Here is a 25,185-nt window from a genome sequence, read left to right as displayed (position 1 = left end):
AAAACAGTAATAAGAAATCATTAGAAAATAAAGTATTTCTGTTAAAAATCAAGTGGGAGTAAATCTCGAAATTTATATAACTTACTTACTACTCAAAAATAATTTTCATTAAAATCTAATCAATCAGCTTTAAAAAGAAGAATTAGATTTATAAGATCCCTCAGGTAGCTGCTAACCAAAACGAGCTCAACAATAATATTGTATAATATTAGGTTGGCAAATATCTCGCTTCCGCTTTTTTTGGTCTTTATTCAATGCTTTATATAAAGTGTGACAGTGATCGGATTTAGTTATAATATGCGCCGTTTCGTTCGATAATCTGTTTTCAACTCTCTTTCCCCTCTCGTAGAAGAACCCCCCCCTTATTTGCGAAGAACTCGAACAACCACTTTTCACAAGTCTCTTTTGAGTTCAACTTTGTACCACCAAGGGCGTTAGTCATGGACAGGAACAGGTGGTAATCACTTGGCTATATGGCTGGCTATATGGTGGATGTGATAAAACATCCCATCCGAGCTCCAGTAGCTTCTGACGAGTCATCAACGAAGTGTGTGGTCTTGCGTTGTCCTAGTGGAACACTGAACCCTTCCTGTTGGCCAATTCTAGACGCTTCTGGTCGATCGCCTGTTTCAAGCGGTCCAGTTGTTTGCAGTAGATGATAGAATTAAGCATCTGGCCATATGGGAGCATCTCATAGTGGATGATTCCCTTCCAATCCCAACAAACACACAGCAAAACCTTCCTGGCCGTCAATACCGGCTTGGCCACTGTTTCGGACGATTCACCGGCCTTCGACCACGACCGTTTTCACTTGATATTGTCGTATGTGATCAATTTTTCGTCGCCAGTCACCAACCGCTTCAAAAATGGGTCGAGTTCGTTTCATTTCAGCAGCATATCGCAGGCGTTAATTCGGTCCAGAAGGTTTTCATGCGTCAAATCATGCGGAACTCAAACATCGAGCTTGTTTGTGTATCCAGCCATCTGCATATGGTTGAAAATGGTTTGGTGAGTAACTCCCATCTCTTGGACGATGTCACGAGATGCCACATGCCGGTGCAACTCGATGTTTTCCATGATTTGATCGCTATTCGTCGTCACAGGTCTTCCGCCGGCTGGCTTATCCATGGTGTCGGTTTCACCCACTCTGAATCGTCAAAACCATTACTCCGCTCCATCCCCCAAACACCATTCATCTCACGGAACGCTTCTCTAGTGGATTTGCCTTAACGAAGGAAAACTTTAAAATAGCGCGAATTTCAGCGTTAGTGAACTCCATGTTTACACGTCTATAACTGTTGAACGTAATATCCTAACTAATCATGCACAGCATCGTTTTGTAGGTTATGTCAAGACCTATCAAAGGTGTATAGTATTGCCAGAGACTGTAGCGCTTTATACATAGCCGTGAAATTCAAAAGAAAAAGACGGATGGGAGATATTTGCCAACCTAATATACTTAATTATACCGATGCTTCTAAGCTTAATGCGGACGTATATGCATAATTCTCAATCAGCTACCACTTATAATCAACGAATAATCTTAAATTGTCCCTTCATTTGTTTAAAAGCCTTCGGGCAACAAATACCATACTCCTCCAACTGTCATTAAGCAATAAAGCAATCAGCTGATCAATCACTAATAACTGTATAAATCCGCTATTATGCACTTAGTTGCCGTTTAAGGTTATTATCTGCTGCAAACTGTGAAAGCTTATGTGTGTTCGACGACTGTGATTGTCAGCCATTGTAAGCGCCATACGCCACACACACACACACACGTGCATGTGCTAAGCTGCTAACGGTTTATAGTTTGAACACATATTTCACATGCATTTCGCAATTATCAGCTGATACAAGTAATTGTACAATAATTAGTGCATAATAAACACAATTGCAAATGCACCGAACAAAAGCACACATACGCACGAGCGCACCGAGTTGCCAGATTTCCATGAACACCCACACAGACATATGTATATATAACGTTGCATAGAAGTCAATGTTGCAACAACAGTGCTAAGCTATTAAGCGGCAGCGTTAGAAATATGCTCATACATATTTATGTATGAATACAATGAGTACGGTGAGTTGCCTATTATCGGCTGCCAATTGATTTGCTAACACACACCTGATTCACACACATATACAACCATTACATATGCATTAGTGTCTGTGTAAATGCTGCACTTATAAATGCAAACGAAGTAAACGCAAATTAACTGCAAATGCTGCACTAAATCTACTCGGCTTCGATGAGCGCACTCACATATATACAAATGAACCTGTGTGTGTGTGTGTTTTGCTGTGTCCGTGTTTGGCTAAAATCCGCTGGCTTACCTATTTATTTACGATTGCAGCATTATGAATGTTTACATGCAGTTATGTATGCGCGTGGGTGTGTGTGTGTGTTTGTGCAAAAACCGATAATTGTCTACTTAGCGGTATTAACGCGATTGTTGAAGGGCTTTAATTTGTTGCAATGCTAACGGAAGCGCTGGCAAACACACTTGCGCGCTTCGGTAAATGTATGCTTATTCCACGTAGACAGGTTATAGTTATTAGCAGATGTGCGCTATGCACTCATATGGATTTATATTGTTTTAGTGTTAATAAGTGGTAAACCAAATGAGTCGAGCAGGGCTATTTGTTTGAATGGGAGTTATGTAGTGCAACGACTTGATTGTCGTGTACAATCTGAAAATCAGAGAAACCTTTTAGTTCGAATTGAAATGTATTTTGCTTCATAAAATGGGTGTTGAATATTAAGTATAGTAGAAAAGTATATTGAATTCTTTAACAGACATGAAAAAATTACTTGTACGGAATGAGAATGGTAAAGTAAAACTTCTTTTTGTATAATCGGAAACAGTATTTTTAAGGTATCCGCGATTTTTTTGGTATATACAAGCTAAAATTAAATTTTTTTTACATTCTAAATATCTCATTAATATATATAAAACGTGAGTTAGTAAGTTAGACCAAACCTTGATATATAGCAAATCGAGCAAACAACTAGTATAAATTCTGCTATAATTAAATGTTTACATGTCATGTAAGTATGTAAACATTGTATGACATTGATATTTAACAAGTGTTTGAGTAGGTTAGACATAATTTACGCCTTCTGACGACTGTTAAGCAAAATTAATGTATTTGCACAGAAGATTCATGTATAGTCCCAAAAATGTCATTGTCTCGTGGCATTATCGGAAGGTAATTGATGCTTGGTTGGACACTCGAGGGGAATATTTTTTCAGACAAAACAAAGGAACAAAAAAATCGATATCGAAGAATGCTAACTTATTATGTCGGCATACGCCTGCTTGAAAATTACTGGTTTCAACAAGATTACTCTGAAAATATACTCTTCTTCTTTTATGGAGTTATTTAAACAGTGCTAAGGGCTCAAATCCTTAAGGGGTAGTCAGAGACACGAAAAAATTAGAATTTTCAGTATTTTTTTTTTTGCTATTAAATCATGTTATTTTACAAATGTAATAATATGGCATTACTATACAATATTTTGACTTAAAGTCACGAAAATTTAAAAAAAAAGTTATAATTTCCAAAGTTATAGCTGTCTGTGTTGAGCCAGTTTCCTTGCGGTGACAATCAGAAGTCCTTGGAGATTCATCTAAAATCGATCGGATAAAAAAAATTAGTTTTATAAATAGATAATCCTTGGCATGAACCAAACTTTTTTTTTCAAAAATTAACAAAATGGCGGCCTCAGGAATTTTTTTTTAGATTTTCGTCAAAAAATCAGCAGTTAATTGTCCTTAAAAAATCGAGAGTTTTGAAAACAAAAAAATCTTTCGATGAGACCTGAGTTTATTATGTATTCTAAAAACTGTATAACTTTCATTAAAATCTACTGAGTGGTTTTCGAGTTACAGTTGTCACCAGTTCGAAAAACATAGTTTTGAGAAAAACGCATTTAAAGTTTCACACTAGCGTGTTGGATAGGCTGAGCGATCTTTCTTTGTTATTTGTCGAATAATTCGAAAAGCAATTATCGGATAAACTTCAAATTTTTAGAGAATATTTTTAAGATATGACATTTACCGAAAATGAAAAAAAAATTATATATTGAAAATCCTGACTACTCCTAACCCCTTAAATCATTGATGAGATCTTCGTAAACTTTCATTCATTCCGAAATATACCTATTCCAATCGAGATGAATACTAATTTCAATTAATTAACACTTTAAAGATATTTATTATACATTTTCAGACAACTCTACCTTAATGTAAGATTAGAACTATTTTTTCTACCAACTCGTAAAACCTTCATAATGAATATAATTATTTCCATTCAATATCAAACTCGCGTGTAACAAAATCTGCAATCACTTTAATATTTCTAAAGTGCATGTAAGCATATGCACACACATACATATACACACATATGAATGATAAATACAACAACACAATCCCATCATTATCTCCTTTGGCCACATGTGAAATCATAGTGTTTCAATCGCAAGCAAATTGGAAGTGCATTCACTTCACACACGCGTGCAAACTGTGTGAGCCAAATATGAATGCCAATAGAACGCATTTACTGTACAAACAAGAACAACAGCAAATATGGCCGTCCCCAAATGCCAGCGGTCATAAATGCAAGATGCAATGCGGCGTGTGACAAACGGCGTAAATCCGCCAGCACTAACACGTTGACGTCTAGGGAAATCAGGTATTTATTTCCGTTGTCGCTTTACAAGCACGCGCCTGCATTGTTGTTGTTGCTGTTGCATTCACAAAGCACACATTTACAAGCTGGAATTTGTGTCAACATGCGCATATTGACGCTGTTCTGGGGGTTGTTCATATATGGTTGATGCATTAGGGTCTCTAGTACACATCTCGTTGATTGTATATACGTATATACATATATGGCGGTTAGAGAATTGATTTTTAGGATTTAACAAACATGTTGAGATTTCGAATATTATAAAGAAAGTATTGAAGACATATTATTACTAGTGTTTACAAGATTTTTCTCCAGGAAAAGTGTTAGCTATATCGCCTTATTTTAGGTCGATTGTTATTCGATGAACGACCATGTCAAAATATTGTATATAGACCATGGTAAAATATTATGATTCCGGCCAAGCTATTTTTGGTTCCGGATTTTAATTTTCGGTAATTTTCACTTCCGGCCCTGCTATTTCCGGTTCCTGTTTTACTACTTCCGGTTCCAACCAAATCGGATTCGGCTCCGATTAAGCTATTTCCGGTTCCGGATTTTTCACTTCCGGTTCCAGTTTAGTCATTTCTGGTTCTTGATTTACCGCTTTCGGTCCCAGCCATTTCCTCACTTCAGTTTTGAGTACTTCATTTCCGGTTCCTGCAAGGCTATTTCCGGTTCGGGATTTTTTTCATTTCCGGTTCCAGTAGGCTTTGTTAGTAAACAAAAAAAATCATATGATATATCAGCGCAGTAAATTTTTGGATATTTTGTCGAAATATTGCATTTCCATTTCTATTTAAATCTGATTTCTATTTTCAGAATGATCAACCATCAAAAATAATATTATACTTTAGAACTATAATATTTTTAAATTGTTCTTCTTATTATTTCTTTTTGAAATTTTATAAAAGTAAATACAAATATATTTTTTGAATACACTTGTGTCTATAACGGATTATTAGCCCAAATATATCCGAAATGCGAATTCAAAATACAATTTAAAAAAATATACATCTGTATATACCTAACGAATTTAGCTGACTCGCAAACGAATTCGTAATTTATTAAAATGATTTTTCGATACAAACAGTGTTTGTAAACAACTTGATTGCAACGAAAAGTGTGAATGATAAAAGCCAGCGAATCGAATTTAGTGTGCATATATTGGAAATATTTTAACTAATATAAATTTTCAATTTATTGCCACAAAGTTTATATGCCAAAACTGTATTTAGACATGATATGTGTGTAGTATTTCCGAATGAATGGCGCATGAAATGAATGAATTTCGAAAAAGCCTGATGAGCGTTTTTGGGCACGCAGCAGATTCCATTGAAGATATTTGCGTGTAGCCCACTCTAATTTAAAGGCAGAATAGACTTACATACATGTGAATCAGTGAATGCATATATGTATATTCAACGGATGGTGCAAAATACATACCATTTCTCTTTTCACTGTGCAACACCGCCGAATATCGCTGATTGTTGTTATTGCTTTTGCGAAATTTTTGACCGATGCCGGGCATTAGAAAGCTTATAGTGCTAGACAGCGCGTGCTTAGCCACCACATACGCCCACACATACATGCAGACATATATACGAGTATGTAGACATGCATGTATGTGCTTTTCATTTGCCACACGCATTTTAGTATTGTGAGTTGTAAATGAGTATTCCCAATTTATGGCATGCCTGTTTGAGTGCACTCCATATTGTGTTGAATTGAAGTGTTGGCTGTTATTGTTGTTGACGTTGTTATTCTTGTTGTTGTTGTTCTTGTTGTCATGCGGCACCATACCTTCTATAATTTCGAGGCAATTATGGAAATTGAAGCGTTTGCATACAATATGCCATCATTTAGAAACGAATTGGCGCATAGGATGACACAAGCGACAAACGTTGCAAGCGGTATGTGGCATACAGTACATATAGCAACGTGTAAATGCTGGATGGTGTATGGTGTTGGATGGTAGTGCATAGATAACAGTAACGTGGCAAACGGTATGAGAATGGCGGAAATGTGGCATCGTTTATACTATTCTAGTTGGCTATAATTTATGTGAAAATGACAAATGCCCAGCGTTGCTTTATACCCATACACATGTATATGTATTGATACATACATATGTATGTAAATATGTAAGAGCTTTTGTGATGTTGATAGTGAAGGTGAAATAGGCACTGTTGTATACAATAGCTATGCGTTTTTATGGTATAGTCGTATATAAACAGATGTATACTCGTACATTTTTAGATTGTATACAGGGTGGTCTTTGATTCGAATAAATAAAAAATATTAAATATTTTTGGGTGTGACTGAAATTGATTTTTGTTTTGAGAAACCCTAGGTTTTATGGTAAAGATGGAACAGAAAGGCTGCTAAGGTTAGTATAATGGAACTGCTCGTCCAATTTCAATGAAACTCGGTTCATAACATTGTTTTGTGATCCAAATGGTATAGTTTAAAAATAGACGAATTCGGTTCGTTCATCCATGCCCTACATTCCTTATACCACACATTTATAGTACATATGAGTCGTTCACTTTACAATTTCCAAGATATCGGAACAAATCTGTGCACTAGTACTTCATTTCTAGTATGACATCGCTCGTCTAAAAATCGTCGAAAATCGACTATAACTTGGTTAAAATCAACCAATACTTCCTCTAGTCTCTATATACCAAATTTACGGATTTTCAAACTTCCAGTGGACTTTATGTCGTATATATGACATATATATATCCGAATCGTGTGTTATCTCAATAACATTAAATAAATAAATTGAGAAGGTATAAAATGTTCGCTTACACTCGAATTTAACACTTCCTTACTTGTCTACCGTATCATACCTGCATTTTACCCACCCAAACGGAACCTTCAGCTTCATTCAAAGTCTCAAAGTTCCAAAATTTTATCTCGAAATCTCCCTCGTTCTGTGTCATCATATAACTGATTGTTATCTTTGCTATTTTTCTAACCTCCAAAACATATAGTAACTCTAAACGCCTAAAGAACTAATCGAAACTTCTTCAAAATCCCCGGTCATCTAGGATTGGTTTTGGAAAAAAAAAAATATCTTATATTTGTTTCCAAAATAGAATTATTTTATCTCATCGTAATATAAGAGCCGAGGTAACCTTATAATAGTTACTCATATGCCGAGGTGGACTAAAAAAAATATCTCAGAGAACTCTCTCCTTGTATAATTTCCTCGTAGCGCAGCGTAATAAATAATAACCCCACACACCGCACTAAATCACCTTTGGGGCTTTCGATTGCTCAACATTTTTCATTATTAATTGTAACCGTTAATTTTTATTGCAACACTTCCGTGTCTTAACAATTGCTCATTTATTTATGTATTTACTTGCCTTGCGCGCACATACTACTTGCTAACCATTTATGAGCTGACTAACTATTTGCTCATTTATTTCACTTATTTATTTGTGTGCTTTTTTATTTTCTTGCAGAAATACACTGGCAAATGTACGTGCAACGCGTCTGATATCCTAGAAGCAATCAAAGATAATGAAATATTACGTGAAACAATACGCGGCCCACCCGGACTGCCGGGTAAGGAGGGCAAGACTGGTGCGCCTGGACTCACGGTAAGTGAATGCAGAAATGCACAACACACAAACACAAACACACACACATATAAACACAGATGCAGATAAACATAGCATAGCATAAGTACAGCATAGCATTTTGAATTCAACTGCGCTCGCTGTTGAGCAATCATGCGGTGAGCTGCAGCAGAATAACTCAATCAATTTTGCGATACGCCGTGTGCAATCGGAAATAACTGTAAGCAGCATATACCTAAATAACTGTATATATACTTATGTAGACATTTTTTTTGCTTTAATGTGCTCAGAGGGTCTTTATTTACCTCTTCGTGAAGTGGAAATGTGCAATAATGCACCGGTACTTTTACTCATGCATTTGTTTTTATAAACTAACGTTGTGTATGTATGAGTGCGCATTGGTGCATTACAACAGCAACGAACGGAAGGAAATTCATATGAATTTTCGAGTGTGCAATCGTACTCACTTCGCTCACAGGAAGCCTTGCACAAATAAATCATTAGCGGCTAATTGATTGGAATGGGAAATGATTGTGGAGTGGCGAGAGGAATACGAAAATTGAAAATAAATGGTTTATGCTTGTAATCTACAATATCAATTATGTAAACAGCTACGATTTTTGTTATTAATTTTTGAAAAATTTTGTTGAGATGATAACGTTATAATGCAGTCGTGAATAACTGAGGAGGAGAATATTTTTGAACATTAACTTGGAGAATTTGGTATCCCCTCAAAACTAATACGGCTGTGTAAGCTGACGTTGAGCAACACCAAAAGCTCCGTCAGGATCGGGAAGGACCTCTCCGAGCCGTTCACTACGAAAAGAGGTTTCAGACAAGGTGACTCGCTATCGTGTGACTTCTTTAACTTGATGCTGGAAAAAATAGTTCGAGCCGCAGAGCTAAACGGAGAAGATACAATTTTTTATAAAAGTGTACAGCTACTGGCGTACGCCGATGATATCGATATCATTGGAAACAACACCCGCGCTGTTAGTTCTGCTTTCTCCAGACTGGATAAGGAAGCGAAACGTATGGGTCTGGTGGTGAACGAGGACAAGACGAAATATCTCCTGTCGTCAAACAAACAGTCAGCGCATTCGCGTCTTGGCTCCCACGTCACTGTTGACAGTCATAACTTTGAAGTTGTAGATAATTTCGTCTACCTGGGAACCAGCATTAACAGCAATAACAATGTCAGCCTGGAAATCCAACGCAGAATCACTATTGCCAACAGGTGCTACTATGGACTAAGTAGGCAATTGAAAAGTAAAGTCCTCTCTCGACGAACAAAAACTAAACTCTACAAGTCCCTCATCATTCCCGTCCTACTTTATGGTGCAGAAGCGTGGACGGTGTCAACATCCGAAGAGACGGCACTAGGAGTTTTCGAGAGAAAGGTTTTGCGGAAGCTTTATGGTCCCTTAAACATTGGCAACGGCGAATACCGCAGAAGATGGAATGATGAGCTGTATGTATTGTTCGACGACATAGACATAGGTTAGGTTAGGTTACTCTGGCAGGCTACAACGCCACATATAGACCAATTTTGGTCCTTTGTGAAACCAGATGGAGTGCCGTCACTTGATTAATGAGGAGTAGTCATCCTTTAGGATGCCAGCGCTTGTTGTGAATTTTAAAAGGCTTTGTGGCTTTACCAACGAAATCTCTTCCAGATTAACGTACTGCGCAGCTCTTGACATTTCCTGCAGCCTTCACAATCTATCAGCCCCATCTTGTAGGCGTGCACCGCCACAAGACAGTGACCAGTGAGTATGCCGATCATATTCCTACATTTGCTTCTATCGAGCGCCAATAGAAATTTCGTGTACTACTTATTTACCGCCTTGCACATAACTTTGGCGGTTTTGCATCCCGGTATATTCTTCCAGCGCGTTTTGAACTTTTTTACCAACTTTCTGTCTAGATCATCATATAGACAGTGTATAGGTCTATCAACATTCATCATATTTTCGGATGACAGTTTTACGCCTCGTTTGGCAATCTCGTCCACTATCTCGTTACCTTCTATGCCCTTGTGGCCTGTCACCCAGTAGAATTGAAGTCGCCTATTTCTGGCGACATCATCCACTGCTGTCCTACCACTTAAGACACTTTTGGGCCGATATTGACATAGACATAGTCCAGCGAATAAAAAGACAGCGGCTACGCTGGCTGGGTCATGTTGTTCGAATAGACGAAAGTGCCCCAGTTCTGAAAGTTTTCGATGCAGTACCCGCTGGTGGAAGCCGAGGAAGAGGGAGACCTCCACTCCGATGGAAGGACCAGGTGGCTATAACCGTGTAAGCGGTTTCTACGCCAACCAAGAAGAAGAAGAACTTGGAGAACAACAGAGGAAAGTATGAAATCAGTGTAGCAAAATGTGAAGGAACACAGTGTGTTGTACTTGGCAAAGTATTTTTTCCTCTTTTCCATTATTCTAGCTTTCAAATACCATTCTTAATATCAATTGATTGCAGGAGAGAATTTATAATATTTAAACATTCTTAGGTACTGCAACTAAGAATGTAAACAAAGATTGAGAGAGACAAAGAGTGATAGAGAGGAAGAGAATGAGAGAGAGAGAAAAAGAATAACAGAGAAAAATAAAATATGTAGTATTCCTCAATTTCAGTAATTGAATTATAAGCAAAATGTTTTGGCGTTATTGAGTTAGATCAGAATAGAGTGTAGGCTGAAGTCTTCTAGGAGGCGGATATCGTCTTATAAAGTATATGGGTGTTCATTGTAGATACGGACTGACTCATTTAATTTGTTTTACACTATAAGTAACGCCAACTGGAAAAATAAGATCTTATGATAGTCTACTAGTTATATATCGTCTAACCCAAAGTACAATGCGTAGAAGTATTAATTACATAAGATTTTATAATATTGTATGGGCATATAGTTGAGGGTATAGCTACCCATATATATATGATTTTATTTAGACTCAAATGAGCTCATACTAATCTTTGAATATGTCCTAGAACTCCACAACGCTACGTTAAAAAATTCCTCAAATGTTTCGACCTTATTTATGAACCCTCCTTATTTAATTCTGATTAGTTTTGAGTACGACGGACGAAAATAAACTAAAATTTCTCATTTTATGCTGTTAAATCACTTTCAGTGAGGAATAAGTAGTGATTAAGCTTCTAAGTGTTCAATAAGTAATCTACCAATATTAGAAAACAAAGGTCAAGTAGCTGATTTTTTGAGTAAAAAACGACAATAACTGAAAAATAAACATATATCTTGCAATACACCACTAAGTAGATGCACTTCCTCACAATGAAGAACCAAGCCTACTACATTACGAGTATGTTGCTTTACTTCTGGCTACAAAGCATACGAGATATTAAAAGTATGATGCCACAGCGTTTATGTAACAGCTCAAATTGTCGGCATAGCCGGCGGCTAGGAAACGGCTGTGTCCTTGGTGTGTCTTCAAGAAAAGCGGCACATCCCGCACAAACACACATGTACGGCTATGATGAGTAGAATCAACAGACATAAAAGTGAAAATGTTTACGCTCGCATATGAATATATGCACACACACATATGTATATTGTAAGTGTATGCAACAATGTAAGTGGCATAGCTACTTGGCAGTGGAAGGCAAGAAAATTTGCTATCTCCTAACAAAGCAAATATTTTTATGCCCTCGGCCAACACAAAATCACACACATTTGCCAGCAAATTTTCAGCAAAAACACAAACACACACACCCACATGCAGAGAGAGAGTGCACATGTTTGCGCAGAGGCATGCAGTTTGCACATTAGCATACATAAGCACATACACACACATACACACACCATTGGATATATACACATATTATATTTGCCATTGTGAGCGGCGTAACTCACTGTGAAAATGTTAGTTTAGGCTATTGTTGCCACAAGTGCAGCATGCAACTTGCTATTAACAAGCTCTTACGCTGCTTAGTTGGCAATGCAGTCGCTTCCTTAGCGTCGCCTCAAGGCACAGTTAGCAGGCAAAAGAATGGCATATATGTATGTACTCGTATGTATGATGCGAGCGGGGAAGCAATGTTTGGGCGTATAATGCTGTGGAATATTTTGAAAGCACTTCTAAAAGTAGAAATGCATGGCTGCTGCAATCTTTGTTGCATTTAATAGGATTTTAATGATTTAGTATACACGAGTATAACAGGATGTGCGGCAAGTGATTTGATAGCTTTGCTACGTTGAATATGCAACAAAAGCGTTCAAGGGCACTAAACATTTGCAGTTAAGTACTTATATCAAGAAAAAATAGGTCAAAAGTGCATGAAATAAATTAAGTGGACGTTAATATTCCATTTATTTAAGTTTAATATTGCAAAACCTCAAGTGAAACCATTTTTTATCAAAAATAAGAAAAATATAGAAATATGACACATAGGGCCAAGGAGTCTGTAGTTTGATATATTCTAAGCAGAGTGCCGAGAAAAATGTTAATTTATAAATAATCATTAAAAGCGATGAACTGTGCAATCGGGCATTTTTCTCCTAAAGGCTTTATAATGAGGAGACTTATACACAAAAATGCCATAAACTATTTAAAAATATCGATAAATCATATATTTTATATTTCAAATGAAACTACTGCAAAGACTTGTTTTGCATTAGCAATACGTTTGTGGCTTATAGTAATAAGCCATATAGTACTTGTAAATTGGGCAAAATATCGTTTGGATTAAGTTATAGTTTAAAATGATCGCTTTTTTGCTGGTGCTGGTCGGAATTAATTTCACAGTATATCTTATTGTAACGTCATTCCGATATTCATTTATCATATATAATATCAGCCAGTAACTCCTTTCTTAATTCGAGGCACCCTGCAAAGTCTTTTTAAAATTAATCGGACTCCAGAAATACAGCAGTTCTGCTTATTAAAGATCTCGATAGGTCAGAAATGTGTTTCTTTGTTAAAGCAAAATTTTGGAAATAAATTTCGGAATTTTTTTAAACGTTTTTCTGGCGAAACATCCTCTATTAGTCTTTTGCGTTCATTTTTTACATAGTCAAGGATTTTATCAAAAATCATATCTTCTTCTTTAAAAATGCACTTTGAAACTTTTAACGTACGCCAACATTGCAACAACAAAACAGAAACTTTATACGCTATCCAAATAAAATTATGAACGCAATAATCTGTATCATAGCAGTTTCTCATACACTCAGAACGGTATATATAAGAAAAACACATATTTATAGGTGTGTATATATATGAATATTAGCTTTTATAAAAGTATAAGCGGACATGATATAAAGAGAATATGAAAGATATTTTACTAAGCAAGTGCCAACATTGAAGTCTCACGCACTTTTTTCTTCAGCTAATCTTACGTACAACCCAGCCAGGTACATACAATACATTTAAAGTTGAGTTGAGTTACGCAGCCATATAGATATATATAAATACCAGTAGTTGAGATTGTGTACAGTGGCATGTTTTATAAAATATTACTAAAATAATTTAAAATCTTTATAAATACATTCAGTCAAATAAGTAGTCGGAAATTCTCATTTAAAATTTTGCCGCTGAGAATATTTCAAAATTGTTTTTCCCAGATTGGCACAACTGTCAGCTACTATTCTATCAATTTTTATTGCTATGTCTCATTTAGTTTGTTTACGGCGCCATTATTGAACAAATCAACCTTTTGTATGCGTTGCGATTTTTGTATGCCCCTCTTTGAACGATTTATACCAAACGTAAACTTGAGTTTTCGACATAGTTGAATCACCAAATGTTTTTTTAACATTTCCTACGTTTTGACACAAGAAATTTCGTTTGAAACACAAAATTTCACACAAAATCTTTGTTCAATATTTTTAACCATTTAATTTGAGAATTTCCGGGTATTTGTTGGACAGAAAAACTGAATTTCTTACTTGATTATAATAGTTTTTAATTCCAAAAGCTGTTTAAGCTTAATTTTATAAAAATTAACTTTTTTTCAAGTATAATCAAAACTAGTAAATCATGATCCTTAAAATATAAAACCTAAAATAAATTTAAAAATTTAACTAAAAATACCACGAATCCGCCACTGGCATAACCTCACAAATACATACATAAAAAAGTACCATATATGTAAATTCACGCGTATACTATTTATCTACGCACCCATATGAATATCTACACAACAACAAATGTCAACGAGCTTACACCGTCTGCCTGGGCGTATACGCAACCTCGACAATGTCATCTTCTTCTGTCCATCTTATTTTTTTTTACGTTTTCGCCACGTTTTCCACCACTCAACCATAGCAAGCTCATGTGCAATGTAGATAACCAACAAGGTGTTAAAATTTACTTTTCAGCCACATGACACATATGATTTGTAGACACTTTCGCCTGTCGGCATAACTTCTACTATGCTGTGTTGTGCTATGCTATGCTATGTAGCATAACTATGCTCATGCACATACACACACACATACAAGCCTCGTCTGTTTATACTTGTGTTTGTTTGTCATTTGTACTTGAATTAAAAATGTAAATGCTCTGCAATATGAAAAATGTAGTGAGTGGCAATTTTTTTTTTGTTTTTTTCCCTCTCTCAAACTCGTTTATAACTGTCACGTATTTTCTTCTCACTTGGGTGTGATGCTCTGCAGTTTTTACATGGTATACGTGTATTGGATTTTGTTTTTTCTTTATGATATTGTTGTTTATATAGTGGTAAAGAAGGTTCTTATATTAGTTTAGCTGTTCTCTGTTAAACATAATTGGTTATAAAAGAAAAATGTTTGAGAAAGAAAGGGTCAACTATGTGTATGTATTATTGTAAAATGCGACGAATTTAGTTATAAAAAATGTTTTTCCATATTTTTCTTCGACTCCGTGTCATTTTTCAGGGAATTTTGTAATAGCACACAAAGTAACTGAGCAAATCAAATTCTTTAATAATTCTTCCATCACCTTTTCAAACATCAAACAACAAATTTCGCCTAATTCGCCACTATAAATTATCTTAGAGCACTGAACACTTTTCATATATACATATATCCTCACTACTGAGAGTTCATTTCATAGTAAACTTAAATAAAATTATATATATAGCTGTGCTTCTGTGTCTTTATAAGCTTAAGTGGCTGTTATGTGAAGTTATTGTATATGCACAAGTATTTTAAAGATAGCAGCAGTCGTGTAGCCACAATGTGTTTGTATAAAGCTATGTAAATGTATACGAATATGTATGCCTTATTTACATTTACAGACAGAACAAAAAGAGTAATTGCATACCAGCATCCCTCGACACACTTAAGGCATAGATAGCTCAAAGTGAATATGAAATATGATCGCAATAAAGTGTGCACACAAACATACTAAGGCATATGAGTGCAAGGTTTAAGTTTTTTGGCTAAGCTTATGCCTACGTTTATACAAATATTTACACCTTCAAATATTTTTCTATGTATGCTAATCCTTCAAATATAGCAAAGAGAATGCTAGAGTCTAACTAGTATGTATAATATTAAAACGAGAGGAGAATTTTTATGTAGAATTTGAGGCAATACTGCATATGTTTAAATATAATTGCATACAGACAGATCACTTCAAGACAACTTCTGAGTGAGGATGTGGTACTTTCTTTATTAGTATATAAATAAGAGTCATAGTTGTCTGACGTAATGAAATCTATTAGAGTTAGATTTTTGAGTTACTTAAGTTCAAAGACGTTATTCCTCACGTTATGAAATAAAAAAATAGTATTTGAAAAAAATAGAATTTCATCACTGTTATATGATGGATTAGAAGCCAAGAAATCCTAAAAAATTCAAAAGACTTAAAACATTTAAACAATATTTTAGTTTTGTACTTTTTAATCTCGCAGGTAGCAGTAGTTCTAACAAAGATATTTCTTCAAAATGTTAAACTATATGGTGTTCGTAGTCATATTTTTTATATACTCACTAGCGGACCCGAAAGACGGTGTCCTGCATTATATTTCAAGCTACTAGGATATTAAACAAAGGAATTAATATATAACTTCTTAGACGAGTCTCTGGCTTTTGATATAGTTTGGCATTCGGGTCTACTGTTGAAATTGAAATGCATGTTACCCAAACAATATTGGGTATTGCTTCCTACCTAAAAGATAGATACCTTCGCATAAAACAAGAGGACGAATACTCAAACTTGCAACCGATAGAAGCGGGTGTTCCCCAGGGAAACGTGTTGGGGCCAATGCTTTATTTGCTTTTTCCAAGTGATATCCCCACTGACTCAAGTTATGTGACAGCGACGTTTTCGGATGACACAGCCCTGTTAGCAGCAGGAGAGTCAACCTCAGCACCTACCCTTCGAGTGCAAACCGCAGTTAATGCAATTACTAAAAGAGCTTCCAAGTGGCGCATTAAAGTAATCGATTCCAAATTAATGCACGTAGACTTTACTTTATAAAAAACATCATACCATCCCATTTATATAAATGGTACTCCTATAGCACATCACAATAATGCTAAGTACCTAGGAACCACCCTATGAGCCTATGGAGCTCAACTATGGGGTTGCTCAAGTCAAAACTGCATTGCCTGCATTCAGCGCTTCCAAAATAAGATACTAAGAGGTATAGTTATGTTAGATCTTCTTGGTATGTTAGATCTGCTGACCTTCACCGTGATCTTGGTAAAGTAAACCGACTGAAACGTAAGAGGTCTTCAGACTTAGCAAGGCAATTGTAGCAGTAAATGAATTTCTCAAACATTTAGCTTTTAAGTCTTACTTTAAACTTATTAGAATTGAATTGTTGTTTGTATTTAACCATTGTATACTAGGTACAATTGTAAAAAAAAATAAAAAATATAGAACTGGATTGAAGATTTGGTACACCCTCCAAACATTTCCCAAAAAGATTTTATATACCTTTAGGTGGATTCTTTACGGTAACAATGGTACCATCTATTTTTGACAAAAGTTAAATTGGACCGAATGTTGATTACAAACCATTCCCTAATCCAGCTGAATACGCACAAAAAATATTATACAAATCCAGCCGTTTAGGAGGAGTTCAGTCACATGCACACGTACAGAAGAATTATATACATATATAAAGATTTATATGTATTTGTTATATTTTGTTAATTTTTTTAATAAATGTATTATTGTTTTATATATTCCATCATATTATTATTAATTTAAATTAGTTGTATTGGGATCTTATAAGTTTTGTTTTTGTTACTTTTTAGCATCGCATGGAACGAAGCCTTATGAACTATATAAAACGAAAAGCGGTTGGTTGGTTTTCAGTATAGCATATTATAGGCTTCTATCGAAATAAAATTTTGATAACTCGCTAGTTGAGAGCATAAAATCGTTTTATTTAAAACACTAAACATATTTTTTGTAATATTGCTAGAAATCAATTGCGAAAATACAAATATTTTAATAATAATTGCTCCAAGTAACTAGCTAAGAAGATGAGTTTAATCTTTTAAATAATTTGAACTCGAGCAACTAGATAATGCTTATTTTCTTACCACATTCGACCATACGTAATCCATATATATATATACTTCATCATCACTGATAAAAAGGATCAATCTGTCAATCTTTGTGTTGTCTTAGGCTTGCTGAGTATTTAGTCCACAATTAGTTCTAAGTTTTAAAAGGTTAAAAAAAATAGATTTTCAATGCGGATGAGTGCGAGCTTCTATATTCGATTGGTTTGATGAATAATGGTTCTTTATTTATGGTCCTTTTATATTCTCTTTACAAATTCTCCATAACACTTATTTATTAAAGTTATGGTTCTTGCTATAACCATATAGTTGGCGACCATAAGTAGAGACAAATTAGCGAGAACACAGAAACTGAAGTCTACATATTTATTAAAAAGTAGATTGAATATCAATATTTTAAATATACTTCTAAATATTAGTAGATATAACATTGGAAATTGCTAGTACTGTTTTTAGTAACAAAATAATAAACTCTCATTAACATTTGCATTACATATAAACACTAATTAAACCAAATGCAATGCATACTACCAAATTATTTTTTGAAACAAAAAAGCTAAAATAGTAAAATGTAAATTTATTCAGCAATTTAAACAAACAAACAATTTAAACCCAAACTACACTAAGATTATGTTAACGAGTTAGACCTTAGGCTTATATATACATTGTAGTGGTACAACAAACAATTTGGGACTAACAACTTTTCTTGGCAATTAATGCCAAACAAATTCCACACAACAAACCGAATTTATCTTACGCACTTAACAAAAAGTGAAAGAACACAAAAGAGGCGTGGTTGCAAGTAATAGAAAAAGAAATTTGCAAGTCTGTCCGTCGCAATAAAAAATCACTTTACGCATCGAAACAAGCGTAACAACAGCGATTTTTTTATGCGACGAGGGTATGGCTTATTTATAACTGTTTCCATTACACGCACAGAGCTAAGACGCCTTTTATTTGCATCTACTCTTTTTTTTGTAATTCAGCTTAATTGTTATTTCGCATATCGTTTGGGCGATAAAATATGGCGAAATACCGGAAATTCCGTTACGGACTTGTCGCAGCCAGCCCATCAAGCTATTGCCAGCTGTCAGGCTAATCCCTTTACTTAGGGCAATTAATTAAATCCGATAAGGCGAATAACATACAACAACAACTACAACAATTACAACAAAAGCGCGCAATTGTACAGAATGAAAACGCAAGCAATAGTAAAACATGCACAACATTAAGAACGACACGACGAACATTAAGAAACACGCAAAGGCAAGCAAAGCAAAAAAAAGTAAAAAATAGAGACGCAACACCAAAACAACAACATTGTTGTCGAAAGTGGCAAAACGTTGCGTTAACAATAGATACGGTCGAATTCTTCAAAAGTCTGCTGCGCTGAAATACAACTGACTGACGGACTGACTAACTGTGTGTGTACGTGTGTCGAAAATGGCATATATTATAGACATAGTCAGCGAAAAAGGGTTGCGAAATGCGCTAAAATAAAAGTAAGAAAGAAAGAAAGCTTTCGCAGCAGAAGGGCGAAATTTACATAGCGTGCGCTCCTTAAAAGCCAGCAATAAAGGAGTGTCAAATGACTGAACATTTATTTACATTTTTAATGTCACATTCCAGGTAAAGGTTGCCTTGAGCATTTTGTTCTTATATACAGGGTGTGTGTATATGTATTTAGCGTAAAGTATAAGAAAGGGAGAAGCACTAAGATTTTATGATGAATGTCTTCTCCGTATATAATAGTCTCCAGTTGATTATTATATAATCCTTGATTGTACGGTGAAAACGTCTTGACAGCTTTAAATATAAGTAACTGTATTATTAAATATTGCTAGTTGCGTAACTTGGCTAATTTATCTTTGCTTACACATATTTCCATTAATGATGCTATATTTCCAACTTATTTAACTAATTCAAACATGACTTAATTAAAAAACTAATTTCATTATTTATCTTTCTTTCTGTTCCACAGGGTGCTACAGGGAAACCAGGTGAACGCGGTGCCCCCGGTCCCAAAGGTGACCGCGGCGATAGGGGCGATCCTGGCTCCCGTGGACCCGAGGGTCTGCAAGGTCATAAAGGTGAGCCGGGCGTCGACGGCATGCCCGGCATGCTGGGTCCACCCGGACCGCCGGGACCGCCTGGCTTGCCCGAGAGTTACGATGTAAGTATGCGCTTAGATTTTATACTATATAAAATTAAATACATAAATTTCATTTTATATATATAACGCTCTTCTGACAATAGGTTTGATATCCTGTATTATATATTTAAGATGATTATTTAAATATTATAGTAGATATTTAGATATATATAATATATTTCAGTTAAGTTTTATTTTTACTTTTTTCGAATTTATCTTACATTTTCCCCACAGCTTATTAAACGCACCTTTAAACTAAAAACTTACCCACACATATACTTTTATAATATAATGAAATTACAAATAGCCTTAATTATAGCAATAACACCTGCTACCATAACTTTGTGTTCGCAAGTGTACAAGTTCATACCTAACTGTTTTTGGAGGCGTCTATTTAAGTTTGTAATTACAGTGCTTAGTGCTTATGAGTGTCCTTTAATTAGGTTACTAAGTATATGGTTGGGTGAGAAGTTCTTCAATTTCACTTTCTCTTCTGCGTTGTTGAGCACTTTTGTCTCAGTTGTTATAAATTAGGTAATATTTTCGTTTATTTTTAGATGTTTTAAGCCTTGACGGACATTTAAAATTTTCATTTATTATTTAAAGACAAAATTATACAATTATTATTTTTAATAATTCAAAGCTTTTGAAATAGATAAACAATTAAAAGTAAGGCAATTCCATTTTATATTTGCTAAATGTTAGTCCTTACTTTAATTTAGAGTTTTGTCTTCGCTCCAAAAACTGACTTTGTCCAAATATAGAGATGTATATGCACTCATATATCTTACAAATATATGTCACAAAACCCATTATATTATGCTCCAATTGTACCTAGCTGCCTACGCGTGGCTTATTGTCATTGCTGTCAGCTTTAATGCAACAACAAATTTATAGCGGTTTAGATAGCGAAAGGCGTACTCGAGGAATGACTACTAGTTACAGCAGCTTTGCTAAGTGATTTATTACAAGTAATTTGTCAGTAGCGCTTTCAGGGCAACTACATAGTCTATATTACTATTAAATAAGAGAAATAATAATTTTTGTTTTACTTTTAAGGAAAATTATGAGACAACTCATCTCAGGCTATATTTAGTGTATATTTAACTTAAAAGAATAACATAGTATTTTTTTTATAATTTCTTAAATAATTTCTAAATATTCGCAGTATAAAAAATTTAAATATTTTTATTCAATTTTACATAGAAATTGTATCATGAGCCAGACTCGTGGAAATACATCAAGGGGTTAATATCAATTTTCTGATAAGTAAAAATTTCCTAAACATTTTATAAATATATTGATGAAATATCAGTAAGCGAGTTTACCTACAATCCGTCCAGAGTTATCAATTGCACACATTCCATCATTTATTAAAAATACAAAAAAATATGTATTTAAATCAAAACAACCGCAATAGCTTTCAGCTTCTCCTTTACCAACTTTAATACATTCTTGAGGCCAGCATAAATGCATACCTACACAAACATTTTCATTTAACAACTTTGGGGTATGGCAAACACCTTGTGCCACACGGCGTATACGTAACCACATGGAATTTGTATGCACTTTACGCGTTTAATTTGCCAAACAGCTGCTTATAAGCTAGGTATTCATGTAAACAGACCACAAAGTGTGACTATACATGAAAGCATGGGGCTTTTACTAAAGTGCTGCACAAGCACGCATTACTGTGGACTTACAGGTTTTAACGCTTTACAATTAAAATTACAATGCTTGGTACCCTGGGTACTAGTTAAGCGGGTAGTTTAAGCATGAAGGCACTTTCTGGTGATACTGGCGGTAGAGAAATAAAATTATTTAAAGATTACAAGAATTTAATGCTGGTGAATGCAAATCAAATTCCACTTTTTTATATATAAAAAGAAAACACTTGAAGAGTACTCAGGTCCTCCAAAAGTCTAAAGAATTCATATATCCATGTTTACTAAATGTGTGATACATCACTAGTCTACATTTCACAACACACTCACTTTTCTACCGAAACAGCGCACACTTAATGCCAGCTTAGCAGAGGAGTCTCGCCGCAACTGTTTGTTTAAAAATTAAACGTTTGCGGTGTTGCATGCTGCAGAGGTGTGTTTTTCAGTCAGTGGCTTTCACGTTTAAATTGGTGGTTTTAGGCAATTATTGTTATCAACATGATTGTATGTTGCCAACATGGCTGCCGCTAAGCAAACGACAAAACAACGGCGTAACTAACTGCGCAACATAGGCACAGCACGAGCAGCCAACAACAGAGGATAAAAAGCACAAACAAGAACACAGAGCACACAAGCTTAAAGTGACCGCGACCAAGTCACACAAGCGTAATTTCATTTGCACTCGGTTACCACCTTAAAGCAGACATGCAAAGTACACTTTGAGGCGTTGGCTTTTGTTGTTGTTGTTGCTGTGCCAGCAAACGCATTTAACTTGCTTAGCATAAGCAAACAGGGCGCCAAACATTTACTTTCAATTTAAAATTTGTCAGTGCTTTGCAGTGCTCGCCACATTGCCGCGTTGCCAATGGCTCGGAGCAAAAAAGGGCCAAAGCGACTGCAAAGGCGGCGTGAAGCAGCGCCTTTTTAATTTTATTTATTTGTTTATTCACTTCTTTGCTTTGTTGTGGCTCAACAAGCTTATCGCTTGGCATGTTGTTTACCGAAATTGCTGTTGCTACCTTTCCGCTGCAGGCAACTTAACGAATCTCCGCGATAAACTGTATAAACTGTACTAGCACAAGATTTCGTGTCGCGCCAAGATTGCCGTAAATATTAAAAAAATACACTCACCCATTTGCTATTCTACTCATTAAATTGCCTTTTTAGCGCTTTTCTCAACACTTTTTCACGAAAATATTATTTTTATTTCCATAAAAGCAGCGCAAAATTGGCAACTTGAATTCTATTTAATTTTCGTTCAAACCTTTCCTGTCCATTTTAATAACTTTTGTCCCTTGTCAAAGCCGCCACAATGAGGTCAGCACACCGCTGTCAGTTCATGAAAAAAATAAAAATAAAATGAAAAAAACGCTCATGTCAAGCCTTTATTTTACTACCGGCATTTGAGTCCACTGCGCTGTTGTTTTTATTATTTTTTGGTCGCTCGCTAAGAACAAGCGAAAATAAAAATCTCACTCACTCGTTTTTTTCTTTGGCTTATGGCAAGTTAATTGTGTGCGCTGCCTCACAAATTTGTTGATTTTATTTTTCTTGTTTTTTCTTCTTTTTTGCTCTTAATTCGCTTTTAAAGAAAAATTGCCTATTGTGCTAATTTCATTATATGCCTGTTACCGTCACATCCCATTTCACCTGCTGCCTTCATTAACTCTGCAGGACAAGCAGACATACTGTGCATGTGTGTGAGTGTGGGCAAGTAGTGCATGCTCGGCTTGCTATCTCTGGCCGCCATCAGTCGTTAAGCTGGCAAACAAACTGTAGCAGACAGTCGACAGTAAATGTAATGAGGTGGCAGGCAAACTGCCGTCCGCAGAGTTAATTTTATATGAGTGCGGCGACTGATAAAGCATATAATAAAATAGAGAGTAATAGTAATGAGCATATTTTTATAAAGGTCGTCTCCATAAAAGTAAGAAATATTTATTATATTAAAATTGTTATTTAAAAGAAAATTACTTAGAGAATGAATTGAAGTGAAGTCAATTTTGCATATATTATGTAACTGTGGGTATATTGGCTCCCCTATTATTTAAGTTCGTTACTTCAGATATTATATTAATGATATTTGGATGAACTACAGGAGGATAGTACATAGCAATTACTAGGTTTGACTAAATGTATTATGAAAATGCAATCTTGACATAATTTTAATGGAGTTGCCACGTAACAATAAAAGTTAATTTGAAAATATTAAAAAATAAATACCTATTTAAAGTCTGTAGGATAGATGTCCGGTAAATTATTAATTAGGAGTTTCAGTTGCGATTTGTTTAAGAACAGAGTTGCCACCTCGTTACAAGAAAAATGAAAAAAATTTATGAAAGTTTGTGTCTAACATAACGCATTTCCGGGTAGTTTTGAAGAAATTTTCAATTGTGACATATTAAATGACAGAGTTGCCACCTGATCACAAAATTAATAAAAATAAAATTATTATTAAAACTTGCATATGTCTAACATAAGGTGTTCGCGAAAAGAAAGTTTCAATTTATAGATCCCTTCTGGAACAGAGACAGATATCAAAGAAAGAAGACACCGCTTACGCGGTTACAGCCAAGTCCACAATAGCGCGCCATTTATTCATCATTTCGGCAGTTTGGCGCCAATTGGTAATACCAAGTGATGCTGGGTCCTTCTCCACCTGATCCTCCCAACGGTAGAATTTGGTTTTTGTTCGTCGAGAGAGGACTTACTTTTCAAATGCCTATTCAGTCCATGGTAGCACCTGTTGGCAAGAGTGATTCCGCGTTGGATTTTAAAGCTGACATTATTATTGGTGCTGATGCTGGTGCCTAGGTATATGGAATTAGCTACTACTTCAAAGTTATGACTGTCAACAGTGACGTGGGAACCAAGACCCGAAAACAGAACATCGGTGTACGCCAGCAGCTATGCAATATTATAGTATCTTGTACCTTCTCTGTTTAGCTCTGCGGCTCGTATTATTTTCTCCAACATCAGTTAAAGAAGTCACACGATAGTGAGTCACTCTGTCTGAAACCTCGTTTGGTATCGAACGGCTCGGAGAGGTCCCGATCCTGTCGGAGCTTTTGCTTTTGCTCAGTATCAGTTTACACAGCCCCGTATTAGTTTAGCAGGGATACCAAATTCAGACATAGCGGCATAGAGGCAACTTTTCGTTGAAAGCAACTTAAATGTGTGTCGATCTTCTTTTCACGGGTCTTTTCCAACATTTGGCGCATGGTGAAGATCTGGTCAGTTGTAAATTTTCCAGGTCTAAAGCCATACTCATAAAGGTCCAATAATTGAAATAAGGATTGTGTAATTCATAATAAAAACTATTATTTTAAAAAATTTTTAAAACCGTTTTCAAAAATACGGAACTCTTAGCTACGTTTCCAGAATGGTTGGGTCTACGTAACCGATATGAAGTCAGATTTATATCTAATTAAGGAATGCATGCTCAAAACAACTCTCAAATTTTTTTTCGGATTTTTTTTTTCATTACAACAACAAAAATAACCCTATGGTTGTTTACATTAGATTTTGGAGTCATATATATTTGTAAAAGTTTTACCGTAATAATGACTTCACAACCCCAGAAATATTACATTAATTT

At 35.3% G+C, this 25,185-nt stretch overlaps 1 protein-coding gene across 14 annotated transcripts in view; it reads left to right on the top strand.

Annotated features, from left to right (window-relative positions):
* LOC105214797 (collagen alpha-2(IX) chain) overlaps positions 1-25,185 on the top strand; it is a 409,572-nt gene that overhangs the window by 289,206 nt on the left and 95,181 nt on the right. For all 14 annotated transcript variants that reach the window (XM_054230416.1, XM_054230413.1, XM_054230415.1 and 11 more), the window contains 2 exons: positions 8,172-8,309; positions 19,753-19,944. In XM_054230416.1, the coding sequence (XP_054086391.1) occupies positions 8,172-8,309; positions 19,753-19,944 (330 nt within the window). The remainder of the gene's footprint in view (positions 1-8,171; positions 8,310-19,752; positions 19,945-25,185) is intronic.

This window comes from Zeugodacus cucurbitae, chromosome 4 (assembly GCF_028554725.1).
Source record: "Zeugodacus cucurbitae isolate PBARC_wt_2022May chromosome 4, idZeuCucr1.2, whole genome shotgun sequence".
Lineage (NCBI taxonomy): Eukaryota > Metazoa > Arthropoda > Insecta > Diptera > Tephritidae > Zeugodacus > Zeugodacus cucurbitae.
The sequence above is the reverse complement of the archived record's forward strand: the minus strand, read 5'-3'. Positions and strand labels throughout refer to the sequence as shown.